This window comes from Saccopteryx leptura, chromosome 12 (assembly GCF_036850995.1).
Source record: "Saccopteryx leptura isolate mSacLep1 chromosome 12, mSacLep1_pri_phased_curated, whole genome shotgun sequence".
Classification (NCBI taxonomy): Eukaryota; Metazoa; Chordata; class Mammalia; order Chiroptera; family Emballonuridae; genus Saccopteryx; species Saccopteryx leptura.
Window position 1 is genome coordinate 31,816,397 of NC_089514.1, and position 21,527 is coordinate 31,837,923.

At 40.5% G+C, this 21,527-nt stretch overlaps 1 protein-coding gene across 9 annotated transcripts in view; it reads right to left on the bottom strand.

Annotated features, from left to right (window-relative positions):
- The window catches only part of DYNC1I1 (dynein cytoplasmic 1 intermediate chain 1), a 332,370-nt gene that overhangs the window by 249,512 nt on the left and 61,331 nt on the right, over nt 1-21,527 (bottom strand). For 5 of the 9 annotated variants that reach the window (XM_066353880.1, XM_066353885.1, XM_066353883.1 and 2 more), the window contains one exon: nt 13,434-13,493. The exons of the other annotated variants lie outside the window; for them this stretch is intronic. In XM_066353880.1, coding sequence (XP_066209977.1) covers nt 13,434-13,493 — 60 coding nt within the window. The remainder of the gene's footprint in view (nt 1-13,433; nt 13,494-21,527) is intronic. 9 annotated transcript variants of the gene reach the window in all.

The window sequence follows — 21,527 nt, forward strand, 5'->3', positions numbered from 1 at the left end:
AAGTGGGTACATATCACCGAGTTGTTGTGACCACTGAATGAGGCCAATCCTTGTAAAGCACATAACTTAGTGCCTGGTACTCAGTAAGCACCTGCTGACTCAAGCATTTCTCCTTTTAACTTATCTTTTTTTACTTGTTATAACAATGCTTAAATTTATTTTCAAAAATCAGAGAAGGTAGATTTATGAATGCTCTAAATCAAAGGTTCTTTAAGCCAGTAGATTTAAGATAAATCCGCCAGTAACACCGAAGACTCACACTCCTAATTTCTTTGTACAGGCAAACTGACAGGTTTTGGCCACTTGGGGGAGTCTATTTGCTTTTTCTTTAAAAGTATCATCACCACAAAACTCAGTTTTCCAAACTTAGCTTGAGTAAGTAATCTTATCCCACTAAACAAAATATTTTCTTTTCTCAGTAATTATTGAAAAGTTCCAACCAGTTCCTCACTGTTGTGTTTGTGAGTTTAGGGTGCCAATTCAACCCAGGCCATCAAAAATTAATAAATGTTGAGCCATGATCATGTAATACTCCTAACATGATCACTTGATACTGATAAATTTATGGTTCTTTTTGCTTGACGATGATTCTGTCTCAACTGATTTATAATTTTAGTGCATCTCCTTATGTAACACAGGATACTGATAGATTACTGTATCTTTCCATGTAATCTCCAGAATGATTAAATGCTTTTTATATCAAATGCTTTTATTCTTTGTGTCTATTTTGCCATTGTTTTAGTAACTGTGTCAACACTTTTCATGTGTTATCTAGTTTTATTCTTATTATAACTTAACATCATATTCCAATTTTACAGATGAGAAAACAGGCTTGGTGATGTTACGTAATTTGCTCAAAATTGCAAAGACAGTGACAAACTTAGGCCTTGGTTGTGTCCGAGAGTAAGTCCAAGGGCTGTGTTCTTAAAAACTGTGCTATGTGGGACCTTGTTCTCTGCTCTTTTCTAATGCCTTATGATCGTCCACTCATGAAAGTAGTCATGCCATTGAAGAAAGTAGAGGTCCAATCACATGTGTGCATTTTATAAGCATGAGAAAGGATTCTTGGGAAGTAGCCAGGCCTAGATTATTAGGACATGATGAAAGGATCATACTCCCCAGGTGAGTATCACGCAGTTGTTCCCAGCCTTTGCCAGTTCAGGAAGGCCGACAAGAAGGTGGCACCCTTCCATGGCAAAGGTGAGCTCTCTCCCAGCGAGTCCTACTTCTGAGTCTCCCCTGGACCAGTCTTAGGAGGAAAAGGGTCTGCTTGTCCCAGAACCCACCCATTCATACAACCCTGCGAGAGAGATCTTCTTCCACTTCCCTAAAATATTTCCACAATTTTGTCAGCTGACAAAATTATTGTCTAAGAGATTAATTATATGGTAGTTATTTCCCTTAAAAGTATAAACACTGAGCACTGTGTTTCTTATTTTTGTTCAAGGTCTTACTAGTTCATAATTTTTTTTATTCAAGGGTGCAAATTAAATTACTTTGCAAAGGAGCGGGGGGAAACCACTGTAACATTAATGCTACTCTAATTCCCTTTCCTTCTAATTGGCTATAACTTCCGTGTTGGCTCCTCAGCTCTGACGCTGGGATACCTTTCCTGCCGTCCGGCTACCCTCCTGCTGAGTCCTCCCTCACTGCTGTGCACACACAGACTTCCATCGCCATCCCTGCTACAGGTCAATGTGTTCACCTCTTGTCATGTCTGACTTGACTGTAAACTTACTTATTTATCTCTAACTGATGTATCTCTGTACCCTGTTCAATGTCAGGTACACAGAAGGTACTAAATAATATTTGAAAAGGAAGGGAAAAAAGGAAAAATTGGAGGAGGATAAGGCAGAAGGCATGATATGGAAATGTAAATAAAGACTTCAATTATCCAAGCAATGGTGGACATGGCATTATGATTAAATCATACTGAGTATTTTTACTTTGGTGATTTATTTGAAAATAAAAGCTTTTGATAAAATTTAAATATACTAAGTTAGATGTATATAAGTTTCTAAATAGCTGTAAGAAAATGGTTCAGCCTGTCCTGTGGTGGCGCAGTGGATAAAGTGTTGACTTGGAAATGCTGAGGTTGCCGGTTCAAAACCCTGAGCTTGCCTGGTCAAGGCACATATGGGAGTTGATGCTTCCTGCTCCTCCCCCCTTCTCTCTCTCTGTCTCTCCTCTCTCTCTCTCTCCCTCTCCTCTCTAAAATGAATTTAAAAACATTTTTTAATGGTTCAAAATCACTTAAGAAGTATAAGACCTCATTTATTTGGATTCATTGTCATATTTAACAAATATTGAAAAAAACAAATAGGAGAAGTCCTAGTCAAGAGGTGTCCAAAGTGTGGTCCCTGACCCACAGCAGCTGCACCATCTCAAACATGTTAGAATGCAAATTCACAACGTACTGAACTAGAAACTCTGGGGGTAGAGTCCAGCAGTCTGTGTTTTAATTAACCCCACTCCACCCACCCTGTGATTATGATGCTCACTGTAGGCTGAAAATCATTGCTTTAGAAATATTAGAATGTAAAGATATTTGTTGTTTAACAAGGTTCACTTAGAACTCCCACTCTGCAGCCAAATCCTAGGATAGGCTTTAGTCCCGTCGAGTAGGGCAGATGTCTCTGGACCCAGCAGGTGCAAAGAGGAACAGAGATGAGTGAGAGGGTGAGAGGATGAGTGTCAGGCAAAGGAGACTGCAGTGTATCAAATACTAAGGACAGGCACCAGAGTCTGTCATAGATCTGAAGCTTAAAAAAAACACCCAGAGGATGCCAGAGCCCCTGGGCAAGGGGTCTCTGAGGAACCACGACCTCAGAAGCTGACTTGGCGTGTCCTAAAGTGACACGAGGCCCACAGCTCCCCAGAGTTCAGGTTGGATTTCCCGCTGAAAGCTCCGGAAGCTTTCTCTCCACCTGGTCCAATCCACTTGGCCGAGCAGGCTGGCTGAGCAAAGTCATACTGCCCAAGGTTGAAATGTTTCTTGATAAAGAACAAAAACTGAAGCTGTCTGAAAAATGAGGGAATTCGCCAGTGTTTACGGTGTAAAGCCAGTCCTCCATCACCAGAGTCCAATCTACTCAAGTTTGTCTCCTTGTCGTTGGGTGGATATTATGAACCACAAGAAGACTGCTTACTCCCTTGCATGAATCACTGTCCCCATCTGCTTTAGGTTCCTGGTTCACTTGAGATGTCTTTATCTCTCCACCCACAACACGTTTAGCATAGCTTGGCCAGATACTGATAAAGTTTCACTTTCTAAGGAAGATGAAAGTGCAAAGTGTGACGTAAGCATGGCCTGTGATGTCTACCAAAGATGAAGAAAGTGGGGGTTATGCAGACTGACTCCCAAACGTAAGGGTTCTGTCCTTAACAGCATAAGAAACATATATAAATATATACTGTCATTGAAATTCTAATACATGCACCATAGGTGGTTTTCTACCTTTTCAAAATGGAAGAAAATTCAAAGTGGGATAGCCAGGGTCCCCCCCCATTTTAAAAAGACTTCTATTCCTTTCAAAGCCATGAACAACAGAAATTCAGCTTCTGAAGTCATTGTACCTGTGACCTGAGAACACGGAGAGGGTCAGTCTTTCGTGCCTACATGTGGAGTGCTAGAGAAATCCCACTAGATTTCAAAGAAGCTAGGATCTATCTGCCTTTAGGAATAAAAGTAAAAAATGTTAATGGGGTAAGAATTTTGACGTGACAAGGATATGGGCGGTGGGGGGTAGGTTATAAATGGAAAGTAAAAGCAAATCTCCATCAGAGACTTACAATCAAGGCTGCCCCCATTTTTTTTATTAAAATAAAATTTACATACTATAAAATCCTCTTTGAAAGCATACAATTTTGTGTTTTGAGTAAATTCACAAAGTTGTGTAAGCTCACCACTATCTAATTGCACAAACTTTTCTTCCACCTTACTGTTAATCCATTCATCATCTGGTGGACATCTGTGTTATTTCCTCTTTTGTCTGTTATGAATAATAATGGTATGAACATTTATGTACAAATCTTGTGTGGTGTTTCAATTCTCTTGAAATTTCTATGTACATAAGAGTGGCACTGATAGTTTACATGGTAATTCTATTCCAAACTTTTTGAGAAAATGCTAAGCTGTTCTCCAAAGGGGCTGTAGCAACTTTCACTCTCACTGGCAGTGTGCTAGGTCCTAATTTCTCCATATCTTTGCTAATTAATCCTTATTATTCCCTGTCTTTTTTAGTCTAGCCAGCCTAGCAAGTGTGAAGTGGTATCTCACTGCGATTTTGATTTGCATTTTCCTGTGTTTAGTGATGTCTAACACCTTTTCACTTGCTTATTGGCCACTTGTTTACCTTCTTTAGAGAAATGCCTATTCCAATTCTTTGCCCATTTTAAAACTGGGTTGTCTCTTTCATTGCTGAGTTGTAAGAGATCTTCATATATTTTAGATACTAGACCCTTATCCAATAAATGACTTGTAAATATTTCCTCTCATTCTGTGGGTTGCTTTTTCACTTTCTTGATGGTGTCTTTTGAAGAACTAAAGTTTTAAATTTTAACAGAGTTGATATTTCCGTTTCCATTGGCTGCTTGTGCTTTTGGTGTCATGTTGAAGAAACTTGCCCAATCTAAGACCATGAATTTATACCTATGTTTTCTCTAAGAGTTTTATAGTTTTCTAAGAACTTTATAGTTTCAGCTCTGATATTTAGGTCTTTGATCTAGTCTTGAGTTAATTATGCACCTGGTGTGAAGTAGGGGTCCAATGACATTCTTTTGCATGTGGATATTCAGTTACTCCATGCTTAATTTTTCTTAATATTCAGTGGCAAGCTTGAGGAGGGGAGCTGAGAAAGGCTTATTTTGAATATTAATCCTTATTGGTGCTCACTGACCACAGCCAGTCACTAAACTGGACTGTGAGGGGGTGGATTCCCAGGGAACCCGATCACCTGAGAGCCCCCCAAGGCTCCTGAAGGCTTTCAGGGCACCTGAGCATGTCTTCCACCCCTCTCACAGGCACCAGCCAACTCTTCTTGAATCAGCTCAATACAGCAAAACTCATATTTTGATGCTCTAATTTCAGACCACAGTGAATTATATACAGCAAACTTGATGCTCCTACATTTCCTATTCGAGATAAGTGAATACTGCTGTACTACTTCTGTTGAACACATAAAGAAACCTAATATTATCAGAGAATTGGCTTCAGGCAGCTAAGACTTTAAGCAAGAAGGCTGCCATGAGAATTTCACAGATACCACCAGCTAATCCTCCAAGATAGGTGTGTGTCAGAGTGTTGATTCATTTTCTGACCCATGCCAATATCAGGAGGTAAAGCTGCAAGACAGACTGAGCCTGACATTAGTAGGATTTTAAAATACATTATTTATATATTGTATTGTGTGTTCACCACCCCAAGTCAAGTCTCCTTCCATCACCATTGTGTGTGTGTGTGTGTGTGTGTGTGTGTCACTATGCAAGTACCTCTGTGAGGACATAGATATCCCAGGCTAAATATAAAACCCAGGCATCTAAGAAACTTTTAAATTATTAGAAATCGTAAATCACAAAAGACTCTCAATAATGATCTTCAAATAGCAGTCTCAGTGTGTTTAATGACTAGAAATCATAATGTTGATAATATATTCGTTAGACCTGGTGGCAGAAGAGGAGCATGGGTAAATAAGGTACAGATTCATGAACTTGGGTCAGAAGTCAAGAAATCAAAAGGGGTCGATTGTAATAAAGAGCAGCCTTCAGAGCAGGGAAGGGACCTGGAAGTCAAGTACAATAGATAACACCAGAAAAAGATGTCCTCAGAGATAAAGAGTTATTTGGACAGATGCCAAAGTAAATTAAAGCCAAGGAATAAAAGAACGTCCACATGCCTGACCAGGTGGTGGCGCAGTGGATAGAGCGTCAGACTGGGATGTGGAAGACCCAGGTTCGAGACCTTGAGGTCGCCAGCTTGAGCGCGGGCTCATTTGGTTTAAACAAAGCTCACCAGCTTGGACCCAAGGTCACTGGCTCCAGCAAGGGGTTACTCGGTCTGCTGAAGGCCCATGGTCAAGGCACATATGAGAAATAAATAAATAAAGAAAGAACGTCTACAATGAACCCAGACTCAATCCTACTGGGTTTTATTCCTGATTATTTGCATGTGAGTATTTCATCACCAAGATACGTTAATGGTACAACCAGAGATTTTTTTCCCTCTTGCTGCTTACAAATTTCTGAGGTTTCTCAAAGAAGAGACACTTAAGACAGAGAGAGTGATAATGGTACCATTTTATTCCTTGTCCAAAAGTCTTATATGGGTACTACCAGGTCCTTGACAACTGGCAAAGGCATTATATCAGCCAACAGCATTATCAGCGACCACAAACAATTTTCAGAGCACAGCACTATGTCAGATGCTATAGAGAGAATGAGGAGATCAAACATATACATTAAAAGGTAAATAAGGGCCCTGGCTGGTTTGCTCAGTCAGAGAGTTATCCTGAAACGACAAGGTTGAGGGTTCGACTACCAGTCAGGGCACATACAGGAAACAACAAATGAATGCACGGCTAAATGGAACAACTAATGAATCCTTCCTCCTCTTCCTCCCTCCTTCATTCTCCCTCCCTTTCTCTCTCTCCTCCCCTTCTCTCCCCCTTCCTCTCTGTGTCTCTCTCAATCAGTTAAGTTAAAAGAAAAAGGCAATAATGAAAGGAAGCAAATAATAAAAGACAACATGAGAATTCACATAATAAGTCGATCAGGAGAATCTAATGGGCAGATTATTGTGTTTGAGGAAATAAAGCAACTTTCACTGAGAACTGATGGGAGTCTTGAAGGTCAGGCAGGACCGAGTCAAGAGGAAAGAAATGAGGAGCGTGTTCTAGGGCAGAGGCTCTGTAATCTGAAGACTGAATTCATATTTCATCCTGAGAGACCAGTTTTTCAGAATTGAAGCTTTAAGTTGAGGAGCAGTGGGAGATGAATTTGGAAAGGTACATTGACCAGATGACTAGAGAGCTTTAAATCTCAGGCTAAAGAATATAGACTTTATGCTGTGGGTGATGAGGAATTACTAAATGTTACTAAGTTAAGAAACTGACAGTTTTAAAGAGACAGTTAAAGTATATTAGTATAGCAACTATATGAAGAATGAAGTCAAAACTTCCCTGTTTGACAAATGAGCAAGACGAGGCTATGTGTGGGACTCAGTAGCTGAGTGTGGAGAAAAGGGGGAACTGAGAAAGGACGTACAAGCAAAGGGTGGGCAAGTCCAGTCACTAAATAGAGAATCCTGGCAGAGCATTAATTCAAAGGGGGCAGCTAGAGAAATGATTACTGGTGTGTGACCAATGGTCTATCCCAGGGGTCCCCAAACTTTTTACACAGGGGTCCAGTTCACTGTCCCTCAGACCATTGGAGGGCCAGACTATATATAAAAAAAAAACCTATGAACAAATCCCTATGCACACTGCACATATCTTATTTGAAAGTAAAAAAACAAAATGGGAACAAGTACAATATTTAAAATAAAGAACAAGTAAATTTAAATCAACAAACTGACCAGTATTTCAATGGGAACTATAGGCCTGCTTTTGGCTAATGAGATGGTCAATGTGCTCCTCTCACTGGCCACCAATGAAAGAGGTGCCCCTTCTGGAAGTGCAGCGGGGGCCGGATAAATGCCTCAAGGGGCCGCATGCGGCCTGCAGGCTGTAGTTTGGGGACCCCTGGTCTATTCAGTGGGGAAACTTGGTTCAAGGCAGGGGTCTCAAACTCGCGGCCCACAGGCCGCGAGTTTGAGACCCCTGGTTTAAGGTGATGTCACTGGGAATACAAAGGAAATGTTGTATTTTGATGAGTCTGGGAAATAATTAAGGGTAGACCTTAGCAGTTTATTTGGTAATGGAAGGTAATGGAAAAATAATAGATTGCCGATTATTTCAAGGCTGCATGCCTTATGAAAAGAAAAGTAAATGGTGTCACAGGAAGACACGGAGGAGTCCTGAGAAAGATCTGCTCTGGGGTAAAATTGAGCCCCTCAGTGGATGAGTCTGCAGTAAGGAATTTTCCAAAGCACGAGACGTGAGAAAGAAGCTCAGAAAAGAAGACAAAACAGAAAATGTGGCTCTGGGAACCACCCACTGAGAGTCATATGAGATAATGCTGCATCCACAGAAAAAGAGTCTACAGGGAGCTAAGGGCATGGAAACCCATGTATTATGAAAGAGGTTTCAAAAATGATAAAATGTTAATTCATCTTCCAAACACTATACACTAGTGTAATTAGATGTCAGGATGTGACATCTCAAGGACTGATTTCTAGAGTTGGGAATGGGACCTCACACGGAAGAAGTGAGGCTGGAGTGCTCACCACCCTCGATTTATCCTTTATCTTTGGTGGGTCTCTTCCTCCAAGGACTGAGATGCAGCTTGACGGTTGACCTTTCTGATTACCTCAAGAAGGATGAGTTTCCATTTCCTATGTTCACATTTTAAAAAAATCACTTAAGAAAGTGTTTATTTCGCTTCCATGATATTTATTTCTTACTGTGCAGAGATATTAGTTTGGCAGCTAAAGTATTTTTCCTGAACAGAAGCAAATGTCAAGTCTGGCTCAGTCAACAGGCACAGCCAAAGGGTTTGCTTTGAAATGATAACATAAGGAAGTCTTGCAAATTTCCGGGAAGAGAGAAGAAGAATCAAAATAGTCCTGGTTATAACAGGGCTTGACAACATTAGTGAAGGTTCTGCTAGAAAGTGCCCACTTTACAAAGGAAATTAAAAGTTCAGAATAATTAGAACAGAAGGTATGAAAGTGTGTTTTCTCCAATATTACATACGACAATAATGATAATATAAAAATGTTATAGGAAAGGTCTTTTATTGACTTGACATTTATGAACAACCTTCTATATAAGTTTTAATATAAAGCTATAAAATTATGGAATTTTTCAAGACACTGAGTATCAAAATATAAGCACACATCCTTACCAACCAGCTATACTCATTTTTCTAAAGTGGAATAAAAATAGGAATATATTTTTTAATCCAGTTGCTAGTGTAGAACAGAAAACATCCCATAATTTTTTTTCACAAGATTCTTGAGGGCAGAGAACAAAAACAAAAACAAAAAAATCAGTAAAACCAAATACTGGTTCTTTGAGAAGAGCAATAATATTGATAAACCTCTAGCCATTCTTATTAGGAGAAAAAGACTGGAAAAATTTACCGATATCAGGAATGAGAGAGGTAATTATATCTAAAGATTATATAGACATTTAAAGATAATAAGGGATCACATCCACAATTATAGGCCAATAAATTTGCAAATGAAGGAAAAAATGGAAGTGAATGACATAAATACCAAAGCTCACTCAGAAAATAAAGATAACCATAAAAGCTCTATTGCTATTACAGTTACTAAATTTGTATTTTTAAACCTTCTTCACAATAAAATTCTGAACCCAATTGGTTTCACAGGTGAATTGTATCCTACCAAATATTTAAAGAATCACTGAACATTGAAACTATGTCAACAAAACCTTGATTCATAAAAGAATTTGTAAATTTGTAAATTGGAATTTGTCAAAATTAAATAGTGTCTTAAAGACTTAAAAGACTGAAAGATAAGTCATAGACTGGGGGAAAATATTTACAAATAGTATATCAAAGAGTTGAATACCAAAAAACTCCAGTACTAATGAGAGAACAATTCAATTCAAAAACTTAATAAGGGCAAAAGATTTTTTTTTTTTTTTTTTTGTGGCAGAGATAGAGAGACTCAGAGAGAGGGACAGATATGGACAGGCAGGAAGGGAGAGAGATGAGAAGCATCAATTCTTCTTTGTGGTTCCTTAGTTGTTAATTGATTGCTTTCTCATATGTGCCTTGACCAGGGGCTAGAGCAAATCAAGTGACCCCTTGCTTGAGCCAGCGACCTTGGGCTCAAGCTGGTGAGCCTTGCTCAAACCAGATGAGCCCACGCTTACGCTGGCGACCTCAGGGTCTCGAACCTGGGCTCTCCACATCCCAGTTCGTCGCTCTATCCACTCTGCCACCGCCTGGTCAGGCAATAAGGGCAAAAGATTTAAGTAGACACTTCATCAGAGAAAATATGCAAATGAAAAATGCACACATAACTAAATATTCAACAGTAGTCACCAGGTAAATGTAAATCAAAACTATAATGAAACACAACTACACTCTTTTAATAGCAGTTTAAAAAATATGTTTAGGTCCAAAATAAGTATTGTCAAGAATGTGGAGAACTGAAGCTCTCATACACTGTTGGTGAGACTGAATGGTGGTGAAAACAGGTTGACAGCATCTTAAGTTACATGTACATCCGCGATATAATTCAGCCATTCTACTTGGTGATATCCCCCCCCCCCAAAGGAAAGCATATGTCCATCAAAAGTTAATTCTTAATTGTTTTATTTTTAATAGGCAAAAACTGGAAACAACCCAAATGTACATCAAAAATGATTGGATAAACAAACTGTGGTATCTCCATACCAGGAAATATCACTCAGTAATAAAAAAATATGACCTGTTGATACAGAGTGAATCTCAAAATAATTATTCCAAGTGAAAGAAGTCAAAGAGCACCTATTACGTGATTTCACTTCTATGACTTCCTAGATATGTAAACTAATGTATAGTGACCACAGAAAGCACCAAGTGTTTGAGGGGATGGGGAGAGTAGGAGTGAGGATGACAAAGGGGCACAGCCAACTCTGGGGGATGATCGATGTGTTCATTATCTCGATGGCAGTGATGGCTTCACGGTTGTGTGTACATATTAAACGTATTTATTTGAATACTTTCAATGTGTACAGTTTCTTATGTCCATTATACTGCAAAAAAGCTATCTTTAAAAAAAATATCAAGTGATAGAGCAAGCTATATTTAAGTTTACGGTCCATTCCGTGGCAAGGATCAAGAAGAGGGAACAGAGTTGTCTCTAGAAAAATCGTGTTGCCTGAGATATATTTCATAAGATTATGTATGACTGCAAGTGTTTGCACATAAGGACTAGAAAAAAGGGAGAATTTTTATTAAATCAGTCTTTGAAATTGTAACATGGCTAAAATAATCTACTCTCTCAAATATTCTCTGAATGTTCCTTCTGAACTCTCTGAGACAGGCTTCCCTTAGTGAACAGAATGTCTCAGATTTTGTCTTGCTCTAACTCACTGGGTTCTCGCTGAAGTAAAATGTGGCAGGCAAGATAGGGGCCCCAGATGCGCCATCTCCACAGAAATGAGTCACAAATTTTCATTGGCAGAGTCTACTGAGTTTTTGCTTGGGAAAACTCCTAACTGTTCCAGATCAGCAAGTTTAATACAGCAATGCAACCATCTGTCTGAAAATCTGTGAATGTAAGTGCACAAGGTAGAGTCTCTGCAAAGGTCCACCCTCATTTTTTCAAGCACAGTAATGCATTGAAGATCTGTACTCTGAAGTCCCCTGACTGTGGCATCCCGCACACTCATTGTTTCTCTGCTAGATTTAAGCCATCTTTCCTGACTACTTAAATAATACAAATTAAAATATAATATACAATGAACTATAGAACTAAATAACCAACAAGTTAGTGATGTTTTTAAAAAGTAATGTATCAGTTACCGTATTAAGATATCCCCTTGGTTTAGCATTTTTCTGAGTCTGCCAACAACTTTTGTATATTCAAATTGTCATGGGCAGACAGCTTTGGCCCTAACATACAAACAGCCCTTCAACCTCGTCGTATACCTACAGTAGGCACTTACATTGACAGGAACCCAGAGATATGTGCCCAGAAACCTCAGCAATTAAAAATAAACAATAAGCAAATAAATATCTACTTTGAAATTCATTGAATTATATTTAGAAAAAAATGTAGTAATTTCATAAAATACTGTAATAAGATTTGCTGTTCACATAATGCAGTAACCCAGTGGCATGTTGGTAATGTTTAATAACTGGCTTGGGGGAAAGGGAGAAAGCCCTGGTTTGTGGCATGTGCCCATTTTTGTGGTGTAAATACTCCACCATGGCAGATTTCAAGCTCATTTCACTGACTGCAAAGTGGGGAAGAGAAGCACATGCTCGGCTCTTCTGCTCTTGAGCACCAGCTGGTACAAGCGTCCTACTGGAAATATCTCATGTGTGATCATAACTAAACCCTAATCTTATAAGAGAAATTAATCAACTTTGTAGGATATACCTACAATTTTCTTATTGAGCTTTAACTGAAATAACATTACATTAGCCTCAGGTGTCCATAGTAATGATTTAATATTTGTATATATTGCAAAAATGATAACCACAATAAATCCAGTTAATATCCATCATTACAAATAATCACAATTTTTCTTGTGATAGAGCTTTCAATATCCATTCTCCTTGCAACTTTTAAATATGCAACCAGGATCATTAACCACAGCCATGCTGTGGACTTCATCCTCTTGACTTACACATTTTATAAGTGGAGATTTGTACCTTTTGACTCCCTTCACCCATTGCCAACTCCCCAACCTTTCCCCTGAGGTAGTCATCAATCTGTTCTTTATATCCATGAGCTTTGTTTTTAGTTTTTGGTCTTGGGGGATTTTTTAGGTATTTTTTGTTTGTTTTTTAGATTCCACATATAAATAAAATCATATGGTATTTATCTTTTTCTGTACAACTTATTTCATTTAGCACAATGCCCTCAAGGTCCATCCATGTTGTTGCAAATGGAAAATTTTCATTTTTTTGTAGCTAAATATCATCCCAATTTACATACATACCACATTTTCAATTCTGAAGCTATCTTTTAACCCATGACAATACATTTCCGTCTGAAAAAAAAATCTTTAGGATGTAGGGGACATTACCCATCATCAAATATTTAAGGCTCCCTAATATTGAGGAACTTGACAAATTAGCTTTTTCTTTAAGAGAACTCTTTCTATATTAGAACTCAATTAAAATTAAATGCTTATTGTAAGTGTCCAAAAAAGTAAAGAGGGAAAGGAATAAACAAGACACAACAGTTTAATACTGATTTTAGACAAGAATTAACCTAAGGCAACTTGTCAGCGTGCACAGGGAAGATGGTTAGCATAACCTCAGACATATTTCCCATTGCGGAACTTGTGTCCCTCCTGGCAGTAGAGGTGTGGGTGTGTGTTTGTATTTTTTTAGAGGGAAGAACATGTGGTTTTTGAAATAATAGGAATTAAAAGGGGGAGACCAAAAGCCATCTTTTTGTGGTGTTTCCCTACAAAGAGAGACTTTCTTCAAAGCTTAACTTTATAAGGCAAACTAACGGAAGGAAATAAACTTCACGATCTAAGTCCAACTGAAGGGGGGAAAACAAGAGCAGCAACAGCCCCAGCATTTCAGCACAATGGTAGCAAAGAAAGAATAAAAGGAGGAACAAAAGAGCAGACATATACCCAAGTTCTGAGTCTGACTGCAGCTGCAGCACTGAGGGGTCTGTGTCCCACTGCAAGGTCCTAATCGTGCAGCACAAAGGAAAAAGAACACAGAGAATTAACAGAAGGGGAGGGAACAAACCGAACCGAACCACGTCATTCATCAAGGCAACGGGCACACACACAGAACATCTCCCACTTCACCCGCTCCCTCCCCCACCCCTAGGTGCACGAAGACCCTGTGAATATCAAGTGACCAGAGGAAGCAAGAAACCATCCTCCTGTGAATATCAAGTGACCAGAGGAAGCAAGAAGCCATCCTTTCCTTTGAACATCCTTTGATACTGAAAGCTATGGTGGTTTTCACAGAGGGAAGCTCAAGGCTAAATACTCAAACTCCACACACCCCACCTTTTTTTGTTTTGTTTTTTACTGAAGCCTGATTGATTTGAGTATGTAACCTGCTTCAAATATCCTTGCCACCCCCGAGCCCAGCAGCCCGTAGGAGCACCAGGCATCCCCTGTGCAGCGAAGACAACCAAATGCAAACGTGCCAATGGGCCAGAGCAGGAGCATCTGGGGAGGCCGGGCCAGGTGGGGTGTGACTGCAGGGCCCGGCCAACAAATGGCTTCCTCGGGCCAGATACTGCAATTATAATGCATTAGACTTCAAGGCCCATTGGTCTTTTAGTGTTGGGGTTTTTTTATTTATTTATATATTACATCAAGATGGCTACCAACCATATCACTTGTTTCTAAGATGCCAGGGATATCTCACATCTTTGAAATATTTCACAAGCGAGAGTACAAAAGTATTAATAAGTACCGAGGCATTCAGTTCCCTCGTTATTTCTCCTTCAAAATAAGTGATAAACAACTCTTCTATAGCAGAGTGCACGGAGGTTCTTTCTTGGGCAGATCCTTTCAGTTTCTCGCGCCTCCGCAGTTACAGGTGAATCAGGAAGAACAGTTATCTGGCAGGCGACTGACGGACAGCAGGGACTCTGGAATCACGCATCTGGGATTCACATCTTGCCTTTGACTTACCAGCTGTGTGACATGACATCAGGCCTGTTGCTCGAATTCTCAGCCTCACTACCGTTTCGTTAACTCTAATGTGGCCCGTAGACCAGAAGCATAAGCACCTCTTGGGAGCTTGTTGGAAATACAGAGTCGGGCCCCTTCCAGCTCGAGGCGTCAGTTTCCTTGTCTGTTAAGATTTACCATGGCACCTGAGATAGTTTATGACCTGGCCTGCAGCTATCTTCAAAACTTGCTTCTAGCCACCGTCCCCCTCCCTCACCGTGTCCTCCTCGTGTCCTGTGTCCTCCTGGACGTTCTCCCCTCAAAGAGCCGAGGGGCTCACGCTTTGCTTCGTCCACGTCTTGGCTCAAATGTCAGCTGCTCAGAGAGGTTTCCCTCTTTTGCCACCCTATCTCCAGTAGCACTTCCTTGTCACACTTACCCCTGGCCTTACCCTGCTATACCTTCTTCAAAGCATTTATATTTGCTATTGGTTTTAAAAATCAGTTTACTGTTTGTTGTTTGATCTGGCCTTAGTCTCACGATAGCAGGGGAGGCAATATTACAAGGACATTACTAGAACTGTGCCTGGTATGCATGTCTGTATAATACAGCATTAGGTGAATAAATGGATGGATGGATGGATGGATGGATGGATGGATGGATGGATGGATGGATGGATGGATAAATGGATGGATGAATGGATAGGTAAACAGTTGGTTGGATGGATGGATGATCTCTTTCTGGTCTTCTACAGAGATTACATACAATTATACTTATAAAGCACAGTAACTATATGATAACTCTTGTAGCTGCTCTTACTTCTACCACATCCCTTATATCCTCTACCAGATGTTTCTTCGCATCCATGACCTACCTTCATGCCAGATCCAGGGGATTGCCACCAATCTGTGGACCTCATTTGAATAGCAAGGTCTGGACTTAAAAAAGTGGTTCTCAAACTTTGATGTGAATCGTAACAGCCTGGAGGGCTTACTACAAATACAGAATGCTGGTCTCCAAGCCCAGAAACCCTGATTCCGAGATCTGGGCTGGGGCCTGAGAATTTGTATTTAAACAAGTTCCCAGGAAATGCTTACGGCTGACCCTGAAATCACCTTTAGAAAATGACTAGGCTGGACTATTGCTTTCATTAGTCAGCAGAAAGACAGCATCACTGATCCTCAAATACGCCAGCATCCAAACCTGTCATTAACTCAAGCCTGGCCTAAGGCCCAGGCTGCTTTCAGACCAATTAAATCAGAAGTGTGGGGCGGGACCCAAGCATCTGTATTTCTGAAATCTCTCTAGGAGGTTCTAATGTGCGGCAGGGCCGAGAGCCAGCTCTCCGGACTCACTCTGCTCAAGAAAAGCCTTTCTGGTCTGGACACGATTCCTTCCCCTTGTTTCAAATGGGAGAAGTAATGGAGTCCGTTGCAGTGATTCGTGTGTGCTGTTCACTTATCTCTGCGGGTCAGACCTCTCGCCTCGAATGGCATTTCTTTGGCTCTGGACCAAAGGGCAGCATCCGATTCACCTGTGAGGTGCATTCCTTCCTAAAGGGAGGGATCAGCGGCTTTGTCCTTAATTTGCCTTGAGGTTTCCAATGGAGTGGCCTTCACTGACCTTTCCCACTTCTCCCAGGCAGGTGAAGAATGCAGCAGACCCCAGAGGGCTGTTCTGTTACCTAACTGACAGCTCACCTGAACTCAGTACCCTTCAGAAACACAAATGATGATCCCATCAGAATCGCACCCTTAAGAAGTCCCCAGACGCAGTCTGGAGTCTGCATCTACTCAGCCAGAGCAACAAAGGTGGTCTGTCACCACCCACCGCACTCCTGCCCCCTCCCCAGTCACACACATTATTGTTCAGTAAAAGGAATCATAGTTACTGTCAGCAATGAGCAGTGCGTAGGTCATCAAACCAAGCTCGCTCTCAAGTATGCTAATTTTCTTTTCTTTTCATGTTGTCCTGTTATTACCTGTGGAGGGGTCAGACTTGTACTAAATGCACTTTTTCTTTGAAAAGGATCTTGAGGCCAACACATTAAACGGGCACTGGTTGTTTGTGTTTCCAAGGGCACACTAGGAAGGTGGATTAAACGTGTGCTGAGTTCCTTCTGAGCAAGCTTGCAGACAACCTTCCCTGTAGCGGCAGCGCCTTAGAGAGGGCCGCGCCCAGCCGCCCAGCCGCCCAGCCGCCCAGCCCAGGGGAGCGAGGTTTGGGTTCCGGCACTGCTGGGCTCCCAGTCACCAGGAAAGCCTTCTGTCCTCAGCAAAATGGGGCTGTGGGCAGGCCTGGCAGCCCTATAGGTCTTTTCTGCCTGATGTTTTTTGAAAATATCAGATGATTATTAAACTGCTTTTCAGCTTTCTTTTCTCCACTCATTTACTTTTATTTAACCAAAGGTCTTACTTTCCAACCATCTTACCATCAAGTTACTACATCATTGAAAATAAAATGATGGCCTGACCTGTGGTGGCGCAGTGGATAAAGCATCAACCTGGAAATGCTGACGTCGCCGGTTTGAAACCCTGGGCTTGCCTGGTTAAGGCACATATGGGAGTTAATGCTTCCTGCTCCTCTCCCCCTTCTTACTCTCCTCTCTCTCTCTCCTCCTCTCTCTCTCCTTTCTAAAATGAATAAATAAATAAATAAATTTTAAAAAAAGAAAATAAAATGATGGACAAATATATGGTGATGGAAAATGATTTGACTTTGGTGATGGGCACACAATGCAATCAACAGTTCAAATGCTAGATAAATGTTTACCTGACACTTTACCTGACACCTATGTACTCTTATTGATCAGTGTTACGCCATTAAATTTGATTTCTATATCTAAAAAATATGATGGTTTCCCCAGAGCTTCTTGGAGAGTTTAAAATCTTACTAGGTAGTGTATGAAAGAAGTAGTGAAATTGTAAGTAAATATATGTGAAAATAATATACTATCACAAAACTTTTCACTAACTAATCATCCTGTTTACTATAGCTATAGTTTTCAGTCATTTCTGGAATGGCCCAACAAATGCATACAGGTAGAAGATATTTTTGATAAAAATATTTATTATTCAAAAAATATCTTTTAAAGGGCTAATATGCAAAATATTAGGGTAGAGGACTAAAAGAATTTTTAAGGAATCTACCACTCCTATGGAGAGATAAAACACACACAAATAGTTTAGTGAGACAAGGCAGAAGGTAAAACATACCGTATAAGTGGCACCCCAGATGTGCTGTGGACGCTGAACTTTCACCTAAGAGTCTTACATTTTAGTAGAAGAATGAGACACAAGAATATTTAAACCTAGTGATATACAGATAACATCTACAAAGAAGTGACTCTCATCATTCGCCTGGGGCCTGGCACAATTTAAATCGTCAGTCAGTATTAGCTGAAGAAATAAATAATTGACATAAGAAAGATGAATAATGGTAGTAATAATTTCCTTTCTATGACTATTTACTCTGTGCTGGACAGCCAGGCCTTTGGAAGCCAGAGTAGGGAGATATCCTTTCTCTAAAAAGATCAGAGATTCCATTAGATTTAGGTTTTTATTTATTTATTTTTTATTTTTTTTATTTATTCATTTTTAGAGAGGAGAGAGAGAGAGAGACAGAAAGGGAGAGAGAGGAGAGAGAGAAGGGGGGAGGAGCTGGAAGCATCAACTCCCATATGTGCCTTGACGAGGCAAGCCCAGGGTTTCGAACCGGTGACCTCAGCATTTCCAGGTCAACGCTTTATCCACTGCGCCACCACAGGTCAGGCTAGATTTAGGTTTTGAAGGACAGAACAGGACCTAACAAAAACTCATTTTTACCAGTGCCTAGTTTATTGGATTTAGGTTGCTAAGTTAGTCTTCTAGATCTAATAAGACTGTTGCATTTTAGATGCCAACTGACCAATTTATCATGAGAATAATTGCCTTTGGAATCAGAGCAAGTAAAACTGACTGTTGAGCTACTACAGCTCCTCCCTACCCCCCCCCCCCACCCCGACTGCAGCTACATCTTTCAGCAAGGCCAGATGTACTCACCCCTACTGCTGCCAGTCTCCGATTTCCCTAATTCTTGGGATGACCAACTGAACCCCTTCTGACTGATGCAATTGATCTTTAACTATGTCATTTAGATTTTGTCCAGTGTTTCTATATGGGAAACCATTCTGGTTTTATTTGCTTATTTTTCAGAGCTGCATTTGTCTGCACTGATCACTTTTAGGTTACTTTGTAGGTAAACTCTTTGAGGTCTAAGGGAGGATCTGCCATCTCTTTCATAGAGGCATTCCTGTTGGCACAGATCCTGAGTAACCCAAAAATTCCTTACCCACTCTGGATTAAGAGACATTGTCAGTCCTGGCCGTTTGGCTCAGTGGTAGAGCATCGGCCTGGCGTGCGGGGGACCCGGGTTCGATTCCCGGCCAGGGCACATAGGAGAAGCGCCCATTTGCTTCTCTACCCCCCACCCCTCCTTCCTCTCTGTCTCTCTCTTCCCCTCCCTCAGCCAAGGCTCCATTGGAGCAAGGATGGCCCAGGCACTGGGGATGGCTCCTTGGCCTCTGCCCCAGGTGCTAGAGTGGCTCTGGTTGCGGCAGAGCAACGCCCCAGAGGGGCAGAGCATCGCCCTCTGGTGGGCAGAGCTTCGTCCCTGGTGGGCGTGCCGGGTGGATCCCGGTCGGGCGCATGCAGGAGTCTGTCTGACTGTCTCTCCCCGTTTCCAGCTTCAGAAAAATACAAAAAAAAAAAAAAAAAAGGCCTTGTCATGGTTCCATGGTCCCACAATTGGTTTACACAAGCCAATTAAGGTCACATTTCCCAACTTCGTTTCAATATACTAAGTACAGAAGTTTCCCACACCATGGAAAATAATCATTCATTTATTTAACTGTAAACATGCTAGACAGTGTAGCTTCCATCTTCTCATCTAAAAGTGCTACCATGTGACAATTAGTTTCAATTTGGAGGGCACTTTGATTGTAAATACTTCTTTTAAGAATAGACAAAATATTGTGGAGACTTTGCTGTGCACCTGAAACTGATACGAAATGGTATTGAAAGTATCTGTAGTTGAAAATTTTTTTTAATTATAAAATTTTAAAAATATGTAAAACAATTTGAGAAAAATAACAGACAAAATATCAAAATTCTTCAAATTAGCAGTAACCTACTAAGAGATTAATAGAACTTTATATTTTAAACTTTCTACCAATTCATCACTATTTACCTTATAAAATTCTCCCTTCATTAGTTTAATTTTACTTGTTCAGTTTCAATTTTAGATATAGGGAAATACAATTTCAAAAAACAATAACATTGCCTAGCTAACTGTTGAAAGCACAATGCAGGAATAAAAGACTTGATGTCTATGTTGCATATAACTTGCTCTCCGGTGAGTGATTAGTCTCCATGTTCAGCTCTACCAACAACAAAGTGCATGGTTTTCATTTCTCTTTTCATCTTTATTAGACCTCAGGGTAGAAAGCCTTAAAATTCTTCCCTGAAGAGTGTCTTTGCTCTGTTTTTTTTTTGTTTTGTTTTTTTTTTTTTGTGAGTTTTGGTGATATCTGATAAATATTTGGAAGGTAATACTCTGTCATTTGTTGCTGCTAACACTCAACATGGCTAAGGCTCTCATACACCGCTGATGGCATTTAAAATTAACACAGTTCTTCTGGACATCAATATGCCAAACGGTAGCAAGAATCATAAACATAGACTAATTCCTGGACTGGTTGTACTTCCAGAACCTCAACCTAGGGAAATAAAACATAAGCAATAATAATAACAAAACTGATGGTGATGGTGGTGATGAGGATGATGGTGATAATGATGACAGTGATGACCTCCAAATCCTCAAGCCCCAGTGACCAGTTTTGGCAGGGCCCTTACTCTTTCCTACCCTGTAAAGCAGGCATTGCCCAATGAAGGCTACTTCTTCCTCATGTTCATATATCTTCTGCACATAGAACCCAAAGTCCTCGTCACCCCTGAGCTCCAAGTCTCTCTTTACTACCTGATCTTCGGACATCTCCCTCAGCACACCAAAGCCGTTTCACCTTCTTTCTTGCGTCTGTCTTTTGTTTCCTTTTCTGCAGCTACAACTCTAGTCACAGTCCTTTTTTTTTTTTTAGACCAATGGTTTCCCAAACCTGTCCTCAGACATCAAAAGCATTATAAAATTGCAATGTACCCAAACCCATGGCCTAGGTACCTGTGTTTTTAACAAGCTAATAATTAAATTTAATTAATAACCAGCAGGTAAAGAAGCCAGGGATCTTGACTATCTCAAAAGTCACACTTGTCTTCCAGACTCTGATCTCTTTTGATACTTCCTCCCTAATATGCATTTTACATCCCATATTTCCCACACTTTTCCTTTGTTTATACCTCTCCCATCATCTGAAATGCCCTTTCTCCCACCCACAAGTCCAAAATGCATTCTTTAAGGCCCACCTCAAACGCCTTGCTCCCTAAGTATATTTGTCCTCAATAACCTCATTCAGAAATACCTTGTCTTTTTATGAAACAATCAATATCTGTGCCTCTTCCTCTAGAGCTCTCTTTGCCAATCTTCAATCCACTTGACCTCAACAGTATTTCTTTTATCAGGCTTTAAGACCAAGTCTGAAAACGGTCTGCAGGAGGTAATGAGCACTGTTCCAAAGCCCAGGGCCTTAGCATCGAGCCAAATACCCTGCTAGTCCCATTCTGACTTCTTGCTCTGAGCCCAGTAACTGGATTTCTGCCTCATTTCTATAAGGAAATCCTCGCCTTGTACCTCAGCCCTATAACCACTGACCATAGTTCTCAAGGAAAGTCCACCGTCAGGCAGCTTGCTCAGCAACTTTGAACTTCCTTGCTCTTGTGTGTGTCCTCATCCTTCCATTTATCCCACATCCATCCCAACCAGGTTTTTGCAAGCTGTGCATGACCATGTGTGTGCATGCACACACACACATACACACGCTAACAAGTCTTTGGACATTTACCAAATACTTAATATGTGTTATGATTCTGTGTAGGTTACTAAGAAATCAAAATCACTTGTCTCACGTGAATATACTACAAATTAATTATAGATAATTTG